General features: G+C 36.7%; 1 protein-coding gene across 5 annotated transcripts in view; it reads left to right on the forward strand.

Annotated features, from left to right (window-relative positions):
* Positions 1–10,857, forward strand: part of DCN (decorin) — a 46,407-nt gene extending 35,550 nt beyond the window's left edge. For 2 of the 5 annotated variants that reach the window (XM_007449106.1, XM_007449107.1), the window contains 3 exons: positions 1,545–1,638; positions 4,953–5,091; positions 9,838–10,282. In XM_007449106.1, coding sequence (XP_007449168.1) covers positions 1,545–1,638; positions 4,953–5,091; positions 9,838–10,032 — 428 coding nt within the window. In that variant the 3' untranslated portion in view covers positions 10,033–10,282. Of the gene's footprint in view, positions 1–1,544; positions 1,639–4,952; positions 5,092–9,837 lie in introns of all 5 variants that reach the window. The other 3 variants (XM_007449105.1, XM_007449103.1, XM_007449104.1) reach the window with 3 other exon arrangements.
* Positions 10,858–25,564: the final 14,707 nt, after the last annotated feature.

The raw sequence follows: 25,564 nt of genomic DNA on the forward strand, positions 1-25,564 counted from the left end.
TTTATTTATTCTAAGGAGACTCAAGTGGTTGAAATCCCTTATTCCAAGAGTGACTGATTTCCTGACATTTACTCATAAGAATAATGCCATTGTTATTTCATTACCTTCATTTAAGAACATGTTATTTTAACTCTCTTTGGCCATCTGGGAGCATATTACTTTCCCCACTTAGTAGCTAGATAGCCTACAAAATGGGTAATTGTGAATCTCTGTTTCCTCATCGATGAAACGAGGTTAATGAAAAATAATTTATACACTGAAAAAAATTACATGAGCTAAGTTACGAAAATGCTAATCTCAGTGTTCAGCACATAACAGACATTTAGTAAGTACAAGTTCCTTTCCTTAGTATCTCCCACACAAATCATACTACTATTGAGAAACTGTCATTTTCAAATCAAATATGGAATAAACTTTTACGTTAAATAGGCGATCTTGACAGAATTCAGTGGGTTGCAATGAAAATTTCAGACCAAACAGAACCTGTGATTTTCCAGTTTTATTCTTTATGGACAAACAACCAATACTATTGGGTTGGCCAAAAAATTCTTTCGGATTTGCCTGAAACATCGTACGGAAGGACCCGAACGAACTTTTTGGCCAACCCAATATCTGCTAAGCAGATGTTAGTTCTACATGTAACCAACTTGCTATTTTCTTTGTAGTTGTTGCTGTTCTTGTAAATGGAACAATATGCCATTTAAAAAGCTGTATAGAAACCTAATAGAGCCGCAGATGGCAGGAGGAAATGAAAATAAAAGATTTAAACTTTTAAATTTACATTACTAAATTTTTAGAAGCCGTAGCCATTCACGAAGTAATATCCAGAGGTTTAGTGGATACTTTGGATTTAAAATATTTTCCCCAGGTTCCCCACATATGGCAGATCACTTGATTATAGGTCTCTGTACTCATCTTGTATAAAGAAACAGTTTTGATTTTAAAGGAACAAGTAAGCGTTAGCTCTTGCTACACACTGTATTACAGAGGCATTTGATGTTTTCATGGAAAACTTGATTAAAACTAAAGCCAGCACAGTATATAAGTGTTAGTTATTAATTATGCTCATTAATAAAATACCTGGTTAAGTCTGTTTATAGGTTGAACTTATACATAATCGCTTTATTGTAGTGCAAATGCCCATCTCTTCATTTTACAGTTATTATCCTTTGTCAATGGCAGTGCTATAGCCCATTAACAAAGCTGCAAGAAACGAATGAGATTCAGGGTTTTTCTTCAGTTCTACAACTGTATCCTGACAGTGGCTAAGACAAAAATCTACTACATGATAAACCCAGTCCGTGTTTTTGTCATAATAAATCGAGGAGAAAAGCAGAAAGGGCTTGTGCTACTTCCCAAAACATATCGTATAAAAGGGATGAAGGAAAAAGATGAAAAGCAAAACTGATGAATCAGATGCAAAGAAAGTCCTTTGAAACTGTATGTCTTTGGGGAAATTGATGGCACATGTTCTCATTAAGTCTTTGTACATTCTCTAATTACATTTATCTGCTAATTTAAATGCTTATATTTCCATATTGCAGGTCTTCCTCCCTCCCTTACTGAATTACATCTTGATGGCAACAAAATCACCAAAGTTGATGCAGCTAGCCTGAAAGGACTGAATAATTTGGCTAAGTAATAATATTCTTTCATAACATTCTATCAGTAAAATGGCTAGGTATATTGTGCCTATATGCTCAGAATTAGAAACATGATGATTGATTCTTTTGCCTAAACCACAATTTTTTGTTGTTGTTTCTACAAACCTCAAACTTCAGCTTACCCAATTATTAATATTAAAAAAAAATAATGAAAGTGTTCTTATCATAACCCCACCAAAATCACCCTTATTTTTTATGAATACCATATTGTTTTTAGATTAATTTAGATATATGTACAAGATATTTGATTAAATCAGTATATTCATTCAATCTGTTCTAACTTGACTGTATGAAACAGAAGGCTAAGTAAATTATAACATAGTATTCAGAATCTGAAAATGTATTAAAATGAAAGCTACCAGACATGGGAATATTGGGCATCTCACACTACAGTACAGAATAGTTATCATGAGATTCTCTAATTCCTATTCTCTAAAGAGTTTAAAGTGTCTCTGGACATTTAATGTACTCTAAAAAAACTTTTTTTCTGAGCCTTCTTAACTTTTTCTTTTCCTTATAGATGATCACTAGTGCCCATCCTGCTTTCTAACCTAACTTCAGTCTTTCTGTATTTGCAATGTGGTAAAGCAATAAAAAAAAAAGAGTGCTGGCAGACCCTTTCAGCTGTCTTCAAGGAACACTCTGCTCTTCATCCACACGTATTGCTGAATGTCCTTACAGAGAAGCACAGGGTTGTACCAAATTGGCTCACTCCTTTTTTTGCATATAAATTTCATAGTGGATAAATAAATATAAAGCATATCATTTGTCTCTGAGAAATACCTAAGAGCAGATGGATATATAATGCAGTTTTTCCCATTTCTGTGGGTATACCCCAGTGACCCAGTGAAGCGTGAGGCCTGAAGGTGTCATATGCATGTGACTATAGCTGCAATATATAACCCTGGTGTCTCAAATGATAAGAAATCCTTTATCTAAAGCTATTTTAATTATACTCTCTAATGAAGAACATATTTTTCAAAATACTGTTATGCATTACCTGCCTTTCTATGTTGATTAGGTCTCTCTAGCTGGAGAAAACTGTAGGAAGATAAGTTGCATTGTTGTGCATTGTGTAGAACTGTCTTTTGGACAGCTATTATTATTGGATTATTATTATTATTAGGAGGAGGAAGAGGAAGAGTAGAAGTAACAGTTGGGATTGACCATAGTATAAAATTCTAAATATGGTAAATCAGTCGTAATATTTGTGCCATTTTAGAAAAGTAAGTTTATTTTGTACTGAAAGTGGTATGGAGATTTTGAGTTTCCTCTCTTTAATATAAAATCATATGCTTTGTATCAAATAGAAGCATAGAAATATAAAGAGCTAATAAACTTTGAAAAGGTCAATAGAAATGAAGATTTCTGTTTAAATGGATTTTGAATTCCATTCATTAAATCAGAGGAAAATACCTCATTGGCCAACAAACTTTCCCAACTCCTGAATTGACTAAATACATTTATCTTTGGAATCAAGTCCAGAAAAATCCATCTATTAAACCATCAAATCTTTGTTTTTTGCTCCTCACTGATTTTGGAGCATGAAGGGTATTTTGGTGATGAAAATCAAAACTGAGGAAAGGAGAAAAAAGCAGCCACTGATCTCAGAACATTGTTGCAGTGCAAATATTCCGATTAGTTACTAGGAGCAAGTGAAGAGAAAATACTGTATGTCCCTCTGCAAAAAAAAAAAGTGTTTTAATCAGGCAAACTTCCCTTTTCTTATTAAGCATATATATCATCATCTCCCCTAATAGGTGGAATATTCTTTGATGGAAAGAATCATAGTGGTTTTTGAGCCATGTCTCCTCTGCCCTCACAAGCCTAGGATAAAAGTCTTCAACATAATAGGTTCTCAAAAACATTTGATGAGTGAATATAAATTAATCATTGAAAATGTAGTTTACTTCAATAGATAATTAAGATTATTATATTCTAAGAAATATATTAGCCCAAATTGGATATGGGATTTAGAGTGCTATAAGAAATAGAGACATGATTCTGAAATAGAAAAGGAAAGACCAGAAACAAGAGATGAAAGTTTAAGACTGGGAAAAAACAAAATATTTTGAGACAAGATGCCAGGTTGATAATCAATAGGTAAGACAAACCAACTGTGCTATTAATAGCCTAAAATCAGTACACTTTAATCTCAGTTATTTCAAATACCAAGTCATGATTAGAACTGGAAGACTTTGGTTACCTAAACCAACATCTAAATCCCAAAAGGGCTCAAAGATCTCAACTAGCTGAAAGCAAGCAGGAATCATCCTACAAAAAGGACCCAAGTCTTTTTCACTAAATTTGAAGGAATCCAATAGATTCTTCCCCTTTCTCTTCCTTAGAACTTTCTGGTTCTCTTCCACAACCTTGTTGCCTCATCTCTCTCTGCCCTTTTGGATTGACAGAACTCTGGTTCTGACAGAGATTTATTCCTAGAATGTTGGGTACACAAGTTTTGTCTTCAAGTCAACTTCTCCTGACTTTTGAATCCCATTTACTGTGAGGGGACATCACAGCTGCAGAGTCTCACTTGTTAAACATCTAATTAAAAAAAAAAATACAACCCAAAACCTTGAGAAATGTCAGAGGGGCCAAGGTCAGGGTCAGAGATCAGGGCTCTAGAGGCCAAGAATGTTGGCACCAGGCATATTCTGACAGTTAACAGATGGTCACTGATAAACTCAAACAAATGTAAGATGCTAATTCTGTTAAACTTTGTGGCAGGTAGGTTTACTGACTCATTAGAACCTTTCACTTTTTATTTACAACAAATAAATTTTGCTTAATAAATATACAATTGCTTGGTTTACAAAGTGCCAGAAATGATAATGTTCCTTTCATTTTTCTCTCAAATGAATTCACTGTATTCATTTTACAGTCAATTCAGCAGCTATTCATTGATCATATCAAGCTCTGTGTTAGTACTGGATATACCACAAGACAGTCACTTTTCTCAAGGCAAGACGCACAAGTACACAGTCCTTAGAGTTTTACAAGAGGGTGATAACAGGATGCTATATGAGCATTCACTAGGGGTACACCGTATCCAGTCTGGTACTGTCAGAGGAGTTTTAAAGAGGGTAACTCTGAGCTGAAACCTTAAGAACAAATGGGCTCTATCCAACTCAGAAAGTTTGGAAAAATCACATTAGGCAGAGGTAACAGTAAGTACAAAAACAAAACAAAACAAAATTCTTTTCCTATTGACTTGATTAATCACACAACGCCTGTAAGAAGGCATCCACGTGTAGCGTATCCATTCGTTTCTGTTTTCTGTTGCAGGTTGGGACTGGGTTTCAACAGCATCTCTGCTGTCGACAATGACTCTCTGGCCAACACTCCTCATTTGAGGGAACTTCATTTGAACAACAACAAGCTTATCAAAGTGCCTGGTGGGCTGGCGGATCATAAGTACATCCAGGTAATGCAATGCCACTAACTATTGTGAGGGATATCTAGGGAGCAAATCCTCAATTCAAGCTCTGCTTAGAAATTCTTTTGCAGAGATATATTTAATGTTTCTACATATTCATTCTGGTTTTGTGAGATCTATAGGTTTAAATTAGTATTACTTTTTTAAAATTAGGACTACTGCCTTGAACTTACTATAATGCTTGCTTCCAGAATGTAATATTTTTTTTATGAAACAGGGTAGTTTCAAGTCACAGATCAGTGTAACAAATACATACTTGTTGGAAAAGATGATATCATCTGTAGTGCATAGATATGGAATAAAATAGTAGTTGTAACTTTGAGCTTCAGCAGATGTCACATAGGTCAAAAGACAGTGTTTATCTATTGATAGTAGTGTGACTGACTGAATTAACTTTATACAAATTATCAAGTTATAGTGTATTCTTAAAGATAAGAAGATATGGTTCAGTGGCCCACTATGGTAATATAGCTTTACAGTCCACAAATCTATAAATGTAAAGCGTGCTTATTACCTTAAATAATCATAGTAATTTCATATATAACAATATAAGATTTCCATTGTTACCTTGAGGAAATTAAACAAACACATTATTTAAATTATATATTTTTAAAAGATCAATAATGTGGTCATCAACAGATTTTACATATTTGTATATTTCTTCTAATTTTTCAGTTTTTTTTAAAGATTGTATTTAAATTGTTTCTTTCAGAAATTTCAGTAGGTACTTAGTTAAATCATGGTGATTCAGAAACTGTGTCTTAAACTGACACTCTTTTACAGTTAAAACCGTTTTATAAAGTTGACCTTTTGGTAATCTAGTATCTCAACTTCTTTGTTTGAGGTTCAAAATGGGTTTATCCTTTACTCTGCTGTCAACAGTGTCAATAAATTTCTGATCTCTTTTATTTTATTGAGTTGTGCCAAAAACTCCAAATTAAGTTTACATATCACAATTTACATTAGCTAGCTTTCAGTAAAGTGTAAGAATTCTACATATGAAGATGAAATTAAAGACATTTTATTTCATGGTGATTCATTTTCAATGGGTCTTTGGTGGTGGTAGTAGAGTGGTGAGTAAGCATAGCTTGGAGCCACAAGTAAACCAAGATGCTTGGAACACCTAATAAAAAAAGCTAATGTTGTCATTATTAAGGTTTTTGTTGGTGGTGGGCTTTCTTGTTTGGTTGGTTTGGGTTTTGTTTTTAGATCTCAGAATAATAATTTCCATCTTCTTGATTACTGTTTTTCAAATTTTAGTCTGGACATATTACTGAGTTCATAAAATCAGTTTAATAGTTTCATTTGGAATATCCCATGGGATGGGATGGAATAAGTTGAATAGGATAGAAAATATCACTGTAATTGTAAGTATTTAATAAAATTTTTGTTTCATATGCATAGATCCATATATACTAAAGCTCAATATATAGTGTGTGTCTTACTGTGAGTCACAGAGAAAAAATTCTAAAACATGCCATTTTGAAATCTTTGTTGAATATCAGCAAATCTCATGGACATTCACACAGAGCCCCACATTCAGAAGGACCTCACTCTTGGTTTTCCATCTCTAATTGGCATCCATGTACCCATTTTACCTGCATTTCTAGAGGGTCCCAGGGGTTTCACCTACTCTACTTTCTTTTCTATATCTATATAGTGCAATTATTTTTAGCAAAATCATGTAATTATTCAACCATCACCACAATCCAGTTTTAAAACATTTTGATTACCTCCAAAATATCCCTTTTATATATTTCTACTTGTTCTTAATCTCATCCCCAGCCACGGGAAACCATTAATCTACTTTCTGTCTCTATGGATTTACCTTTTCTAGACATTTCATATAAATGTAATCATACAATGTGTGGCTTTTGTGGCTGGCTTCTTTCATTTATCATAGTAATTTTAGGTCACCCATATCGTAGCGTGTGTCAGTAATTCATTCATTTTTATTGATGAATCGCATTTCATTGTATGGATATACCACTTTTGTTTGCTAGTACTACACCTTTTGATAACTGTAGGTTTTGATTATGTTTAGAAATTAGAAATGAAGGCCCTCTAACGTTGTTCTTATTTTTCAAAATTTTGGCTATTCTTGTTTCTTTGCATTCCATTCAGATTTTAGAACCAGCTTGTTCATTTCTTCTCAGATAGATTGCTAGGGCTTTGATAGAAATTGTGTTGAATCTGTAGATCAATTAGGGGAGAATTTTCCTTGTAATAACATTGAGTCTTCCAATGCACAAACATGGGATATCTCTCTATTTTGTCTTTATTTTCTCATAGCAATATTTTGGCATTTTTAGTGTGCAAGTTTTACAATTTTTTATTAAGTTTGTTCCTAAATTTTGTATTATTTTTGATGCTGTTGTGAATGAATTGTTTACCATAATTTTATTTTTGAATTTTTTGTTGTTAGTTTATAGAAATTCAGTTGATTTTTGTGTATCTTTCTTCTACCCTAGTGCTGTGCTGAAATTGTTTTTAGTTGCAGTAATTTTTTGTGAATTCCTTTGGATATTCTACATTCAGGATCATGTAATTTGTAAATAAAGAGAATTTTAAGTATTCTTTTTTATCTGAATTGCTTTAATTTCTTTTCCTTACTTCATTGCATTGGCTAGAATCTCCAGTACAATGTTGAATAGAAGTGATAAAATTAGACATCTTTGCCTGGTCCCTAGTTTAAAAGGGCAATCAACATTTTACCATTCAGCATGATGCTAGCTATAGGTCTTTTGTAGATGCTCTTTATCAAGTTAAAAGCGTTCCCTTTGATTTCTAGTTTACTGAAAATTTTTATCATGAAAGTGTTTTTTCAAATGCTTTCTCTTTTCTATTGAGATGATCATGTGATTTGTCCTTTATTCCTTTAATATGCTATATTAAATTAATTGATTTCCAGTTAAATAAGTTTTACACCCTTGAGATAAATCATGCTTGGTCTTGGCCATGGTGAATAGTCCTTTTATAATGTTGTGAGATACAGTTTCCTAATATTGTGTTAATTTTTTTGTCTATATAGGAGATATTTAATTGTAGTTTTCTTTTTCGTGATGATTTTTGTTTGGCTTTAAGAAAATATTGACCTCATAGAACAGGTTGGAAATTTACTTTCCTTTTTACACAGACTAATACTTTCTTTATGTCTTGATATTTCCTTCTCTTGTTTTCACTATTAGCCATAAACTCCCACCAAACACCTCTCTCCTTTCTTGTTAATCACTTCTGAGAAATGGAGAATGGTCAATGACAAGAAGAAATTTTCAAAGTTTGAGAATCACACACACACACACACACACACACACACACACACACACACACACGAACCTCACAGATACTGCTTTGATTTTAATATTCCTTGTTTCTATTTTTGTAATACATCTATTGTTCTCCTTCTAAACCCTTTCTTAAGACCCTTTTCACCAGCATATGAGTGCAAGTGTTCTGGTAGGTGGAACAATATTTCAAGTCAATTATTATTATTATTATTATTATTTTGCGGTACGCGGGCCTCTCACTGTTGTGGCCTCTCCTGTTGTGGAGCACAGGCTTCGGACGCACAGGCTCAGTGGCCATGGCTCACGGGCCCAGCTGCTCCGCGGCATGTGGGATCTTCCTGGACCGGGTCATGAACCCGTGGCCCCTGCATCGGCACGCAAACTCTCAACCACTGCGCCACCAGGGAAGCCGTCAAGTCAATTATTTTAAGGGAGTACCTCATAGGTTTTATAGCTTGCTTTAGAAATTATTGCCTTAGCATTATATTTTAGCCTTGGGTTTATGATCAATTCACTTCTTATTCTTCAGAATTCACATATAAATAATTGGAGTAAAAACTCATTTCTATAATTCTTTTTAAGTCTGATATTAATTTCCCTAAGAAAATCTATGAACAAATTACCATTATCTTAAACATAACCATAAAACATATTTCAGAAAAAATTTCTGATGAACTATAACATTATATTCATTGAGCTGAGTTTGTAACATAGAATACATTTTTCTTAAAAATTTCTAGGTCTATATATTCCAAATGCAGTGACATTCAAGTTTTTCTTAGAGTTTGTGATTTTTAATTTCGATTCTAATACTCTATACCCTCTCTTACTTCACTATATATTACTTCCTTATGGTGGCTTTGGATAAGACTGTAGGAGTAGATATGGGGCAGAACTAGATTATATGTGCATTTTGAAGGTTGCACTAGCGGGATTTGTTGATGGTTGGGCAGAGAGTATAACAGACAGGGAGAGTCAAAGATAATGTCAGTGTTTTTAGCCTGAGTCATCTGGAAAGACTGATATGCCATATACTGAGATGAGGAAGACGAAGGGAGGGAAAAGCAAGATTAAAAAGAGAGAGAGAGGGCTTCCCTGGTGGCGCAGTGGTTGAGAGTCCGCCTGCCAATGCAGGGGACACGGGTTCGTGCCCCGGTCCGGGAAGATCCCACATGCCGCTGAGTGGCTGGGCCCATGCGCCATGGCCACTGAGCCTGTGCGTCCAGAGCCTGTGCTCCGCAACGGGAGAGGCCACAACAGTGAGAGGCCCGTGTACAGCAAAAAAAAAAAAAAAAAAAAAAGAGAGAGAAATCAAAAGTTTGGTTTGAGAAGTATTAAGGTATTTAAACTGAAGGATGAGTGTACTAAAAAAAGAATAAAGTATATATGTGTATGGTCTCAATATATTTAGAGGAAAATAACCATGTGCCATTATTCTGGGTTGTAGGTTGTCTACCTTCATAACAACAACATCTCTGCAATCGGCCCTAACGACTTCTGCCCACCTGGATACAACACCAAAAAGGCTTCTTATTCCGGGGTGAGCCTTTTCAGCAACCCAGTCCAGTACTGGGAGATCCAGCCATCCACCTTCCGATGTGTCTATGTGCGCTCTGCCATTCAGCTCGGAAACTATAAGTAGCTCCCAAGAAAACCCTCGTTTTTTATAACCTGGCAAAATCGCGTTAATGTCACTGCTCAAAAAAAAAAAAAAAAAAAAAAAAGAAAGCTAGATACTGGAAACCTAACTGCAATGTGGATGTTTTTCCCACATGACTTATTATGCATAAAGCCAAATATGCAGTTTAAAAAATTCCCTACAAAAAAAAAAAAAACATTTGCCTGCCATTTTCAGAATCCTGTTTTGAAGTTTATTATTGATGTTAACTGAGCTATTGCAGATATTCTTATTTCACTAAATGTAAAATTGGGAGTAAACAATTTAGTGGAGCTTTTAATTTCCAGAAGAAATCAATAAAAATGGTATCAATCTCCTGTAACTCATAGGGGGGTTAGCGCCTTTGACATAGCCTAGCAATAATGTATTCATCCCCATTATTACTGAGAAAGCCTCATTTGAGTGTGTAAATTCAATACAGCCTATGTAAAATTTTTGCTAATGTCATTATTTTGAAAAACAATAAATTCACAAGTACATTTTAAATTACTATGGTATAAAAGCGTAATTGTAAATCTTCCCTAACCTCAATTTTCTGAAGAGAGTAAACATTGCTTTCTTGATAAAAACAGCACACCTTTTCAAGTTCTTAGGTATGTATTCTACCTCTGTCCTTTGACATTTGTGCATTATAACTTACTTTATCTATATTCAGTATTAAGCTGATAAGGCACAAAACTGACTTTCTCTTATTGGTCTAAAAAACCAATATTTTTAGTTACTAAATACTAAATCAATTTAAAAACTATTATGTGTGTAATCAGGCTGAGCATTTCTGTACTTACTAGATGTATTAGAAATATTTCCTGCATTTAGTTAAAACTTCGATTTAAAATTTTTTTTTCTGCAGGATTTAGAAATAGCTATCAAAGCAGACCATTCAACAAGCCTGGGGAATGGGCTGATTTACCAAGAGTAAATATTTATCAAAAAATACATTTATGCTATCACCATCTAATAAGTAAACATGAGAAAACAGTTTATTTCTTTTATAACCTTGGGTGTTTTCTGACTGTAAATACTGAGACCCAAATCCAAACTGGTAACGATAAAGGGAAATACAAAACAGTCCTGCTATTAGATGAGCCTCTAGCAGAGTTTCTCTGCAATTCTTTCAGCTTTGCCTTCCTTCATTACATTTTCAGGCTGGCTTCCTGTATGGTTGCAAAATATGAATCTCCTCCATGATTTACTCACACACAAAAACATATTAACACAAAATTTCAGGAAAAGTCATGAGATTCTCCCTCATTATTACATACAAATTTCACAACCCTATAGAGCAAATGAGTAAATACTATTGTTATTCCCGTTTTGTAGAAAAGTAAACTGAAGTTAGGAGAAGTTTAATAACTTTCTTATAGTTAAATACCTGGTAAATACCTGGCAATAGAGCTTTCTCTTTTAACCTTTGTACAAGTCAGGGTCTGGTAGAAAACAGAATTTACCCCAGAGAATTTAAATGAGGATAATTTAATGAAGGGACTGTTTTAGAGTGTGTGCAGAGTTTATGGCATGAAATTAGGGATGGTGAGGCACCTAGGAATGGGCAATGGAGGAAAGGCATTCTCACCCATGTGGCTAAATGGACAGCAGAAGAAATTGAGTTTCTGGAGCTGAGAGGACAGCCATGGAAGGTTTCCATGCCCAGGCAGCCATGTCCCTGGAGGGATTGTAACACCCACCAGAGGTGAAGTACTGAAGCAGGGTATCAACCTTTCTTTCCTTCTACTTTACATCCTTTCACTGATCAAACCTAAAGGGAAGATAACCATCAAGAAAACCAGGAAGATTAAGCCTCTTCCTGGGGCAGAGCAGAGAAGGGAGGGGAATGGATCCGGTCAGGACACTCAAAGAATAGCCCAGGGCTTCCCTGGTGGCGCAGTGGTTGACAGTCTGCCTGCCAAGGCAGGGGACACAGGTTCGTGCCCCGGTCTGGAAAGATCCCACATGCCGCGGAGCGGCTGGGCCCGTGAGCCATGGCCGCTGAGCCTGCGCGTCCAGAGCCTGTGCTCCGCAACGGGAGAGGCCACAACAGTGAGAGGCCCGCGTACCACACACAAAAGTAAATAAATAAAAGAATAACTAGCCCAAACACTATAACAGTATCCGTAGGATGATTGAACAAATTCTACCAGCCTCAGCTAAGCATTACATTTACATCGTTTGTCATCCCAGGCACTTTTTATGACCCCAATTATTTTACACTTTTCTGCATTGATCAGAGGTGCTAATAAATACAAAAATATTTGATGAAACTTTGTAAAATGATTAGCTAAATCTGGTTTTCCATTATGAAACAGCAGACTTTTTATAATGGCTCTGACTAAAGCAGAGTTTACTTATTGAAAGAAATATGGTTAGTATTAAAAATCGAAGAGTAAACAGAAGATGCACACTGTCAATATTAACAGGGAGTCAATTATGTATTGTACATAAATTTGGCAGAAAACCAAAATAATATTTGGATAATTATAAGGATCATGAGAGGGCTTCCCTGGTGGTGCAGTGGTTAAGAATCCGCCTGCCAATGCAGGGCACACGGGTTCAAGCCCTGGTCCGGGAAGATCCCACGTGCCGTGGAGCAACTAAGCCCGTGCGCCACAACTACTGAGCCCACACGCCTAGAACCCGAGCTGCGCAACAAGAGAAGCCACCGCAGTGAGAAGCACGCGCACCACAACGAAGACACAATACAGCCAAAAATAACATAAATTAATTTAAAAATAAATTTTAAAAACAAGAATCATGAGAGTCAGAGCACAGGGCTCTAAACTGTTGCAGTTAGTCATATTCTCCTCATACCAATTACTGCCTGGAATGTACAAAGCTCTGTACGAGCTATTTAATTATCAAGTGATCACATTAGTGATATTTATTCATAGTCTATTATCAGCCAATAAATGGAAATGCTATTTATTGCTTTAGCATACTCCATTCATTTGTTCATTCATTCATTCATTCATTCAATAAACTAGCACTGAATATATTGCAGACATGAGATAACTCCTGGTAGAAAGATAAAAACAACAACAGCAACAGTAGCAACAATAGATATTTATTTCTAGAGTTTATTCAATGCATACAACAAATTGCCAGCTTCTGTGTTTGGCTCTTTTTGGACCATGTCTACTTATCACAAAAATTCCATAAAAATATACTATTTCCATTTCACAGATGATGAAATTGAGATATAGAAAATGCAGAGTCAGAATCATAGCCCTGATCCAGTTAGGGTCAGCCCTTGCTTATGCAACAGTTTATGCAATTCATAGCATGTCAAGAGCAAAGGTGATAGTCTTAAAAATTATGAAGGGAATCTATCCATGGTTCTCAGCAGTTCCTCCGCATTGTGATAATAGGTTAGAGGGTTGAGGTGCAGGTGCCATAAAGATAATCACTATTATTTATTGAATACTATGTCTTAACTGTATATAAAGTATCTTTTTTTTTTTTTTTTTTTTTTTCCTTGCGTTATGCGGGCCTCTCACTGTTGTGGCCTCTCCCATTTGCGGAGCACAGGCTCCGGACGCGCAGGCTCAGCGGCCATGGCTCACGGGCCCAGCCGCTCCACGGCATGTGGGATCTTCCCGAAACGGGGCACGAACCCGCGTCTCCTGCATCGGCAGGCGGACTCTCAAGCACTGCGCCACCAGGGAAGCCCTATAAAGTATCTTATTTAATGTTCACAACAGCCCTGTGGGCTCTGTATGGTTATTTAATATCCCTTTTACAGATAAGCAGATGGAGCCACAGAGAGGTCAAGTAATTTTCCCATGGATACACAGCCTGTAAGCAAGAAAGGCAAACTTTCCGTCACTTCAATGTGTTGCTTTCTGCTACTTTAGAAAAGAATATGCCCAACAATGAAGAATCACTGAACATCCATAACACCTTCCATCTTCTTTGCAATAGTGTGCAGGGCTATAAAATAATGGGCATCCCACCATTAAACAAATGGTGGGATGCCACTAAACAAATTAGTATTTTCACATTTCAAAAGAGATAAACTTGTTCATAAAAATTGAAAATATTGTACAAAACCTGTTCAACTTTGAAAATGTTCTATATCAATACTGTTCAGTACTGTATCCACTAGCCAAATACGTCTATGGAGTATCAGAAATGTGATAGAATTGAAGAACTTACTTTTAAATTTTATGTAATTTTAATGAATTTTAAGTTAGTAGCCATATGTAACTGGTGGGTATCATATTCTAAATACTCCCAATGACTTTAAATATGATTTTCATGGTACAGAGTGGATTTTTATTCATGGAAAAGTATTTACTAGATCTGTGCCAGGCACTGGGGATATAAGAATGAATAAGATGCCATCTTTGACTTGAAGGTGATCAGAGTTTAACAAAGGACACAATCATTTAACCAAACAATAGAAATACAGAGGGATAAATTTTATCATAGGAGTATATGCAAGTTACAGCAGTAGTTCAGAGGATCTTCCAAGGGTAGGAGAATAAGCACAGAGGAACATGGAAGACTTCACCGAGCAGGTACGTGTTGAAGTGGATTTTGATGAACGTGTGAAGGTTCAACAGGGAGATTTGAGTGGGGGAGTAAGTTCGACCACTCAGAAGTGTACATAGGGGCTTCCCTGGTGGCGCAGTGCTTGGGGGTCCGCGTGCCGATGCAGGGGACACGGGTTCGCGCCCCAGTCCGGGAAGATCCCACGTGCCGCGGAGCGGCTGGGCCTGTGAGCCATGGCCGCTGAGCCTGCGCGGCCGGAGCCTGTGCTCCGCAACGGGAGAGGCCACAGCAGTGAGAGGCCCGCGTACCGCAAAAAAAAAAAAAAAAAAAGAAAGAAAAAGCAAAAAAGAAGTGTACATAGCACGTCATCTCTGATCCACTGGCATAAAGGAGGGTTTTCTCCTTTACTTTCTTCTGAAGCAGAAGCAGTGGTTTATATGTACATTTGATATACACGGAGCTGAGGATAACATTAGCGGAAGTGGCCTTTTTTCTCTTTCCACAGTCTTGCTGGCTGACAAAATATCAATTTCCCAGAACGTTCAATAGGAGGGAGGAAACGCCTTTCTTCTTCTCTCTCACACCTCTCAAGAGATCCCACTCTCATGACTACAGTGAAATGGTAATCTCTATGGGAAGGCATTTGGCGTTCAAGGTCTACGTCATCTCTAGACAATTTTTTCAGAGCTGGACCTTGAATGCTGCACTCTCTTCTCTAGTCTTGCCTCCTTCATGCTGTAGCTTCCTCTTGTAGGGGAAAAAGTGCAGCTACCCTGCTGCTTAATCTACAGCTGGGTGAGGAATGGATAGAGATAGAACGATGGGGAAGATTTTGGAGTTTCCTCTGCAAGGTAGATATTCCACCACACCTTTTTCAGCAGTAAAACTGTTTCTAATTTTGTTCAGATCCATAGAAGAGAGAGGGCTAACCCTTCAGCATCCCACTCTCAGGTATCAGCACAACTTTTTCTTGTATATTTTTCTTTTGAAATAAAGATAAATGCAGCTCATTTCCTTGACTTCAACATTTGCTATTCACATACTTAGGAGAGTTACTTTACCTTTCTGTGACTCATTTCCCTGTCTGTGAAATGGGAATAATAATAGTGCATACCTTATAGATTGGTGTGTGAATTAAGTGGGTTAACTTAGAGTATAACTCTCAGATCAGAGCCTGATACATGAAAAGGGTTTAAATATGTTGATTGCTGTTGCTGTTTTTCCCCAGGCTGCATAGTTTGGGCTGCAATCATCTCAAGGGAAATTATGTCTCAAGTCTAGGGTGGGGCCTGAGATTGTTCATTTCAAAAAAGCTCCCAGGAATGTTGCTGTTCCTCAGTCTGTACTTTGAGGGACAAAGCAATAGGGTCCTCTCATTTCCTACTGGACCATGTCTGTCTTTTGTCTCCCACTGCTTGGCCCCTGTGAACAACCCCCCCTGCCCCCCTGCCACCCACTGTATTAGTGTCCTAGTGCTGCTGTAACAAAGTACCACAAACTGGCTGGCTTAAAATAACAGAAACTTATTCTCTCACAGTTCTGGAGGCTAGAAGTCCAAGATCAAGGTGTTGGCAGGGCCATGCTCCCTCCGAAGGCTCCAAGGGAGACACCTCCATGCTGCTTCTAGGTTCCAGGTAGTTCCAGATGTTCTTGGTTTGAGGCAGCATAACTCTAATCTCTGCCTCCGTCTCCACATGGCCTCCTTCTCTTGTGTGTCTGTCTTTTCTCCTCTTTTATAAGGACAGCAGTTATATTGGATTAAGCCCTACTCCAATTCAGTATGACCTCGTCTCAACTTGATTACCTCTGCCAAGGTCACACTCACAGGTACCAGGGGTTAGATCTTGAACCTATCTTTTGAGGGGACATAATTCAACCATTAACACTCACTTCTTTCTATCTTTATTAGAATGCTTATTTAGTTGTTGTTTTCCTTTTTATTAACACTTTTGTTTGAATGTGTGTGGTTTACATAACAGGTTGGAAAGTATGAATTTGGCCCTGACCCTTTGTGGCTGGGTAAGCCCCCTTCATACATTCAAGCTAGCCTAGGCTGTACACATTTTGGTCTTAAGAGCTATCATCTTACCATATTCAAGTGACCCAAATTTTCCAGAACACAGTATTTATGTTCTTTTCATGCATTCCTCTTCAATGACCCTGATCTGGCAATGAAAGTTACTATGTCATTCTCATCACATAAATCAGGCATAACCTGGGTGTACGCTTTTTTTCCTGGTTCACTCATTTTACTGAATCATCCCCATACCTTCCTTTTCTTTTATCCTTCCTCCTTCTCCATAATACAATTCCTCATTCCACGGTTTATTGCAGCTGCAGATGCAGGATCTCATTCCCTTATCTTCCAGGCAAAGAGACGCCTGATCCCTTAAGTAAACTAAACACTAAAAACATATACACAACACTTTCTCATTCATCCAGAGTTCCAGCGAGGCCTGTTCTAAGACTGCCCCTCAGTGCACACTGTTAACTCTTTTATTTTTTTTAATTTTTTTAAATTTTTTTGCGGTACGAGGGCCTCTCACTGCTGTGGCCTCTCCCATTGCGGAGCACAGGTTCCGGATGCACAGGCTCAGCGGCCATGGCTCACGGGCCCAGCCACTCCGCGGCATGTGGGATCTTCCTGGACCGGGGCACAAACCCGTGTCCCCTGCATCCGCAGGCGGACTCTCAACCACGGCGCCACCAGGGAAGCCCACACTGTTAACTCTTTACAAGACTTCATTGCCCTTCAGACTCTCATCTCCTGCAGAACAGGTGTTATAGGTGGCTGAGTTATTTCATTTCTGATTTTGCTGCTCATTTTTTAATTCCCACACTTATTGCTAAGTAATTTCTTTTAAGAGATCTGTTTATATATTCTAGTGCACCATCTGTCACAGTTACTCCAAGTCACAGGTCTGTGACAGACTGTCAGTTTCACACTACAAACCGTAACAGTGGAAAACAAAGGAAAATCAAGAGAGGGAAAACACTAAACTTATTAAAATCAAACATAAACATCCAGGAATGTAAAACAACTTTCAAATGGAGTTAAATTTGAAGTAAGAGAAAGTCCGTATTTCCCCCCAGTGCACAATAACCAGAGAAGGACTGGATGAAGTGCTCCCCTGAGTACATGACTCCCAACCATTGATTAGCCATCGATGGTTAGGAGACTTGCCCTCCAGGCTCCTTATTCCAGTAAGGACTATGAGAGCTAAATTTATGCTCCCAGGCCTTCACAGACAAACGTAGGAACACAAATCAATTTTTAAATCTACTCAAACATCAAAATAATCTAACCCTCCTATCTAGGCCTGACATATCTACTAGCACAGATCACTTTGTTCATTCAACACATATTTATTAAAGACCTACTGTGTGTCGGACATTGCCCTGATGGCGGAGATAGAGCAATGAACAGTGTCTCACCCTCATGCAGCAGACATCACAGTGGGAGGAGACCTTCCAGGGCATGACAAATAAAACAGAGGAAAGAAAAAGATAAGGGAATAAGGAAAATGAGAGGCTGGGACTTGCTATTTTATATAGGATGATCAGAAAAAGACCTTCAGATAAAGTGACATTTGAGCAGAGATACGAAGGATGGAAGGAAGCAAGCCAAAAAAGGAGCCCAGTGTTAGGAAGATGCATGGCAGGTTCTCGTAAGAAAGAGATCAAATGTGGACAGGTAAAATGAATAAAGGAGAGGGAAGATATGGCGTGAGGTCAGGGAGGTAATGGGAACCTAAACCCTGTAAGACTTTTTTAGGCAATTTTAAAGACTATCTTTTCCCCTGAGCAAGACAGGAAGCTATTGAAGGGTTTTCAGCAGAGGAATGACTTGATTCAACTGTGTATGAAAGGGTACCTCAGGTTGCATGGACCCAGAAACAGAAATGGACCCAGGAGGGGTATTTAGGATGCGATTGTAATAAACAATAGGTGATGATGTTTTTTGACCTGGTTAGTAACAGAGAAGACGGTGAGAATGGGTCACAGTATGGAAGTGTTTTGAAAATACAGAGGGCAAGAATGGCTGAGAGATCAAATGGGGTGTGAGAAAGAAAGAAGAGGAACAGAGACGACTCCACGAATTTTAGTGTGAGCCACTGGGGGGATGAAATCACCCTTGACTGAGTTGGGAAACGCCGAGGAGGCTGTAGTGGAGAGCGCCGAAATCAAAAGTCTGGTTTTGGATTTGTTCCTTTTAAGATGCCTATTAAGGGCTTCCCTGGTGGCGCAGTGGTTGAGAGTCCGCCTGCCGATGCAGGGGACACGGGTTCGTGCCCTGGTACGGGAAGATCCCACATGCCGCGGAGCGGCTGGGCCCGTGAGCCATGGCCGCTGAGCCTGCGCGTCCAGAGCCTGTGCTCCGCAACGGGTGAGGCCACAACAGTGAGAGGCCCGCGTACCGCAAAAATAAATAAATAAATAAAATAAGATGCCTATTCAGTTTCTATGAAGAGGTATACAAGAGGCTCTTGATCTAGGAGTCTGGAGCTCAGGGACAGGGTTGGGCTGTAGACAGAAGTTTGGGAGATGTCAGAGTATAGATTGCCCTCCTTTTTCAGCACAGAAATGGCTTGACTTTATCAAAACTAAGCAGTCATACCATAATGTTAGCAACATATTTTACAGGGACAATTCTGGCCTTTTGCAATGTTCTTGTGGTTTCTTAGATAAATAAACATATGTTTCCCTCTGGATGCCTTTGCTAAGATCCTGTCAGCATTTCCAAAACAGTCCTTGCTTGAACAATACGAGGAAATAAAAACCTCTTGAGGAGAAAGCATTTTATTGTTTTTGAAAAAATCCCTGTGTTTTCTCTTATGAGTTAAAAGTTATATAAAAACACAGTCTAGTTTCTGTTTCCCTCAAGAGTTCACAATAACAAAAATACGGCTTGGTGTCTGCCTTGAATGTGGATTGATAACTTGCTGGTGGTTTGACAGTTATGAATAAACAGTCCTGTACCATAAAGAAAGCATATTCCTCAAACTGCAGGAGGTCTCGGTGGGCCTCAGGCACTGTACCAACACATTTAACTAGAAAACCACGGAAACACATATAAATTCCATAGCTGATCATTATCTCATGGAATTCCAGCATAGACAATTCTGTTATAACTTCTATTGATCACTAGTTTATGAAGAATCCATGAGGCCACCTGATCTGGCATCAATATGTAAAAAAATATAAAACATTTCTCTTGAAATAATTTACTTTTTCTTATCTTCTCACAAAACCATGTGTGTGGGGGTTGTGTATGGAGGGGGTATCTTCTTGTAATCTTAACATGCTCATAAGAGAAAAAGTAAAATTCTAATTAATTTGATCATTCATTCACATATTTATTTAATTCACACATTTATTGAGGACATAGAATATGACAGGAACTATGCTAGGTCTGGAGAAAATAAAAACAAAAAAACGTATATTTGATTTCCTGTAATTAATAACAGTGGGATGTGAAAGTGAGATATTATTTCAATCAACTTTAAAAATGAATGAAATGGTAATACCTGAGAAGATTCTGAGAGGAAATGAAAGTCAAAAGTATTGTGTCCCTGTTCATGATTAAAAATTACAACGCTAAACAAATTTCCTGTGGCTGTCGTTGACTTCAGGAAAAACATCTGGAACACTGTGAGAAATACCAGGCCACCTACAACTCACAAAGCTTTTTCTGAGGTCTAGGAAATGATAAATAAACTTATGAGACCAGCTGTTCATGAATGCTGTTATTTTGATTAAGATCCTTTTCATAACACCTGGACTGATAGATGGATTTTTTTTCCTCTGGTATATCTTCCTAGCTTCAGCAACTCTCATTGATAAATATACTAGAAATCTGTTTACCTAAGATGAGTGATGATAGAGTTCGTAGTTTCTGAAAGGGAAAGTTAGTACAGAAAACTCAGCTACTCATGAGTGGGCTGTAGAACACAGCTGGGATATAAAAGTTGCTGTCACATTCACAAAGCCTACATTTTCTCAGATATCTAGGGTCCACTTTAAACTCCTTTCTGAGAAAGAATGCCTTTGGCCCTAGTGGGCAAAAACTGGAAATCAGGTAATAATGTAAATAGTGTCTTTACATAGGTTGCTAGAACTCCTTGACCTTGGTCCTTTTTGACTCTGAAAATAGCAAATTGATTTGAAGTTGTTTTGGCTTATTTTTTCACATGGGCAAGCATGTATTTTTTCCCAGTTTTACTGAGATATAATTACAAATATTATTACAAATACTATAAACAATAACGTTATCTTTAAGGTGTACAATTAACCCTTGAACAACACCAGTCTGAACTGTGCAGGTCCACTTATACACGTATTTTTTTCAATAAACACATGTAGTGATACGCAGTTAATGGAATCCATGGGTGCAGATCCACAGATACAGAGGACTGACTGGGACTTGAGCATCCATGGATTTTGGTATCTGTGGGAAGTCCTGGAACCAATCTGCAATGGATACCGAGGGACGACTTTACACACACATACTATATATATAGTGGTGAAACGATCACCACAATAAGTTTAGTTAACATTCCTCAGTTTATATCCTTTCACTGGGTTTTCTTTCAGTGGTAATAATAACAATAACAATACTTTGCATTGATATGACAGCTTTTGGTTGACAAGTGTATTCACTGATATAATCTCATTGCTGTTTTACGACCAACAGTGGAATTTGTTTATATTCTGAAAGAGACAAGGTATAAGTAATTTTAAAAGGCTTTGATAGAGAAATGAAATTAAACATAGGCCTAATCCATTAGCTAGGGGACAAGGAGTTGCATTGCTAACAGACTGGGGAAGAAAAAGATCTTTTTTCCTGCTCAATATTCTTATTGGTATCTCCTCCACCTCTTCCCTGGCTTACTCCCTCATTCTCTCATTTATCCATTCCCTTTCTGTTATGGCCTGAATGTCTGTGACATTCCAAAATTCATCTGTTGAAACCCTACCCCTCAATATGATGGTATTAGAAAGTGGGGCATTTTTCCCTAAGATCAGGAAAAACCAAAAATGACTAATCTTACCACTTCTATTAAACATTGTACAGAAAGTGCTAGATAATGCAGTAGACAGGAAACATAAATGAAAAGAATGAAGATTAGAAGATGTAAAACCATCTTCACTTGAAAATGACATGAATATAGCCATAAAAATACTAAGGTAACAATAAAAGATACCTACTAAAATTAATAAGTCAGTTTAGCAAGACCACAGAATGCAAGGTTAATACACAAGAATCAGGTTTGTTTTTGCTTACCAGCAGCAAAAACCTGGATTTTTTAAATTCTGTTTATCTTAGAATTATAAAATGCATGTTTGAAAACTTATGAATAAATTTAACAGGAGACATGTAAGACATATACATAAAAAACTATCAAATATCCCTTATAGAAATCAAAGGATAGCTAGTGGGAAGCAGCCACATAGCACAGGGAGATCAGCTCCGTGCTTTGTGACCACCTAGAGGGGTGGGATAGGGAGGGTGGGAGGGAGAGGCAAGAGGGAGGAGATATGGGGATATATGTATATGTATGGCTGATTCACTTTGTTATAAAGCAGAAACTAACACACCATTGTAAAGCAATTATACTCCAATAAAGAAGTTAAAAAAAAAAGAAGTCAAAGGAGACCTTAACAATGGAGACATATACAGTGTTCATCATTTGACAATTCATTATTGTAAGATAATTGACCTATAGATTCATCACAATTTCAATCATAATTCTAATAAGACTTTATATAGAAACTGACAAGCTGATTCTAAATTTTACATGAAAATGCAAACAACTGAGTAGATACAAAGCTCTTTTTCCAAGAAAAAAATTGATCATTTACACTTTTAAAAAAGTTCTGTGAAGATAGTGTGGCATTAGCCAAGGGATAGATATAAAAATCAATTGAACAAAAGAGAGATGAGCCCAGAAATGAGCCCATACGTATATAGTTAAGTGATTTTCAATGACAGTGACAAAGCAATTGAAACGGGACAGAAAGGCACTTTAACAAATGGTCCTGGAACAACTAGATATTGGTATGAAAAACAATGCAAATTGACCATTACCTTATACTCTACATAAAAATTCAATTAACTCAAAAGGGATCATAAATATAATGTAAAAATTAAAACTATAAAATTTCTAGAAGAAAACATAGGAGAAAGTCTTTGTGAACTTGAGGTAAGCAAAGATTTCCTAGATATGATACATAAAACATGAACCGTAATAAAAAAAAGTTTATAAGTTGGACTTCAATAAAATTAAAATTTTTACTCTTCAAAAGACATTTTAAGAAAAATAAAGAATGCTACAGACTGAGAGATAACATTTCTAATACATATATTTAACAAAGAACTTTCATCCAGAGTGTGTGTGTGTGTGTGTGTGTGTGTGTGTGTGTGTGTGTATACAAACATAAACTTAACTTCAGTAAGAACAAACAACCTTCAAAAACTAGACAAACTTTTGAACAGACATTTCATGAAAGAAAATATGTAAATAACCCAAAAAATGTATGGTAAGATCAACGATGTACAACATGTACAGATCACGTAGTCCTCAGGGAAATGCTGTTTAAAAGCTCATGATGACTATTGTTAATAATACTGTTTTGAATACTGGAAATTTGCTAAGAGAGTAGATTTCAGATGCTTTTACTACAAAGAAAAGAAAATGGTGACTCTGTGAGAAGATACATTAGTTAGCTTGACTGTAGTAATCATTTGACTATTTATATGTCTATCTAATCATCATGTTGTACACTTTTAATATATATAATTTTTATTTAAAGAACAGAAAACAAAACATACAAAACACAATAAGATGCTACCCTGTACCTATGACAATGGCTAAAAGTAAAAAGACTTCTAATACAAACTCTTCAGTGAGCAACTGGAATGGTCATATTTGGTTGGTGGCAAGGTATAATTATCCTACCAAAAAAATACTGGTTCTTTGTCGGTCAGAGTAAGGAAACCAACACTACTATTTTTTGGGGGGTGGGTTGTTCTTATTAAGACATAATTGATATATAACATTGTTTAAGTTTAAGGTGTACAATGTATTGGTTTGGTAGTTCTTTAACTGAAGTATAATTGACTTACAGTACATGTAGGTATCAGGTTACAACATAGTAATTTGATACTTTTACTGATTATACTCCATATAAAGTTACTATAAAATATTGGTTATATTCCCTGTGCTGTATATTACATCCTTGTGTCTTTTTTATTTTATATCTAGTAGTTTATACCTCTTAATCCCCTTCACCTATCTTGCCCTTCCCCCATTCCTCTTACTACTGGTAACCACTAGTTTGTTCACTGTATCTGTGAATCTGTTTCTTTTTTTTTTTTAATATTCATTCATTTGTCTTATCTTTTAGGTTCCACATATAAGTGTTAATGTACGGTATTTGTCTTTCTCTGTTGGCCTTATTTCACTAAGCATAATATCCTCCAGGTCCATCCAGGTTGTTACAAGTGGCAATTTTTAAATCTTTTTTATGGCTGAGTAATATTCCATCACACACACACACGCACGTGCGCACACACACGTCTTCTTTATTTATTCATTTGTTGATAGACACTTAGATTTCTTCCATATCTTAGCTATCGTAAATAATGGCACTATGAACACTGAGGTGCATGTATCTTTTCAAATTAGTGTTTTCATTTTCTTTGAATATATACACAGGAGTAGAATTGCTAGATCATATGGTAGTTTTATTTTTAATTTTTTGAGGACCCTCCATACTGTTTTCCATAGTTGCTATACCAATTTACTTCCCACCAACAGGGTACAAGTTTCCCATTTCTTCACATCCTTGCCAGCACTTCTTATTTGTTATCTTTTTGACGATAACCATTCTGATAGGTGTGAAGTGATATCTCATCGTGGTTTTGATTTGCATTTGCTTGATGATTAGTGATGTTGAGCATCTTTTCATGTGTCTGATGGCCATCTGTATGTCTTTGGAAAAATTTCTTTTCAGATCCTTTGCTCATTTCTTTAATTGGGCTGTGCTTTTTTTTATATGAGTGGTATGAGTTATTTATATATCTTATCAGACATATCATTTGCAAATATTTTTTCCCATTCCGTAGGTAACCTTTTAATTTTGTTGACAGTTTCCTTCACTGTGCAAAAGCTTTTAAGTGTGATCAGATCTCATTTCTTTATTTTTGCTCTTGTTTCCTTTGCCTGAGGAGACAGATCTAAAAAAAATATTGCTGAGACCATTGTCAAAGAGCCAACACTACTATTTATCTAGAGTCAATTTCTGAAAGAACAAGAGCTTTTATATTCTTTAATCTTATGCCTTAATTAATACTTTTTTGCACTAATTTTGGGATTGGAGTTTCAATAAGTTACATGCAAAATGGATAAAAATGGTATTCCATGTGCAACAGCGTAAGTTTGGAAATAGGCAATTCATTTTTATAACATCTTATACAGGCTTTTTGTTTTTATGTTTCTTGGCAGAGCCACAGAAATGATGCACTTTTACTTTTCTATGCTATTTTTGAAACTTTCCTCTTTTCATTGTATCTGGAAAGATAAGATGACCAGGTGATAGAACCAGGAATTTCCTCCTTAGCTCAGCAAATTCACAGTCTAAAACTCATTGTGGAAGACCAGAATGCTGCACACCACTTAGTTTCCTTGCTTAATATATAAAAGGATTATTTTTTAAAAGCCGAAAGAGAGAAAAAGACAAGAAGAATAATCTGAAGTGTTTGTTGATGGGCAAAATGCCAGCCTGAGTAGAGATTGCTCAAGGATGAGAAAACATTGTTAAAACAGCTAGAACTTTAGGAAAATATTCTGCAACATACAATAAAAAGGAGAACTGAACTGGTGTTGGGGGGTGGGAATCACTGCTTTGAAAATCATTTATCTAGAAAACAGAAATTTTGAAAAGTTCTAAATAAATATTGAAAAGTAGCATTTATGACACAAGAGATACTGAGATAGAGGGAAAG

The sequence above is a fragment of the Lipotes vexillifer genome, unplaced genomic scaffold, assembly GCF_000442215.2.
Source record: "Lipotes vexillifer unplaced genomic scaffold, Lipotes_vexillifer_v1.1 scaffold415, whole genome shotgun sequence".
In the NCBI taxonomy this organism is placed as follows: Eukaryota; Metazoa; Chordata; class Mammalia; order Artiodactyla; family Lipotidae; genus Lipotes; species Lipotes vexillifer.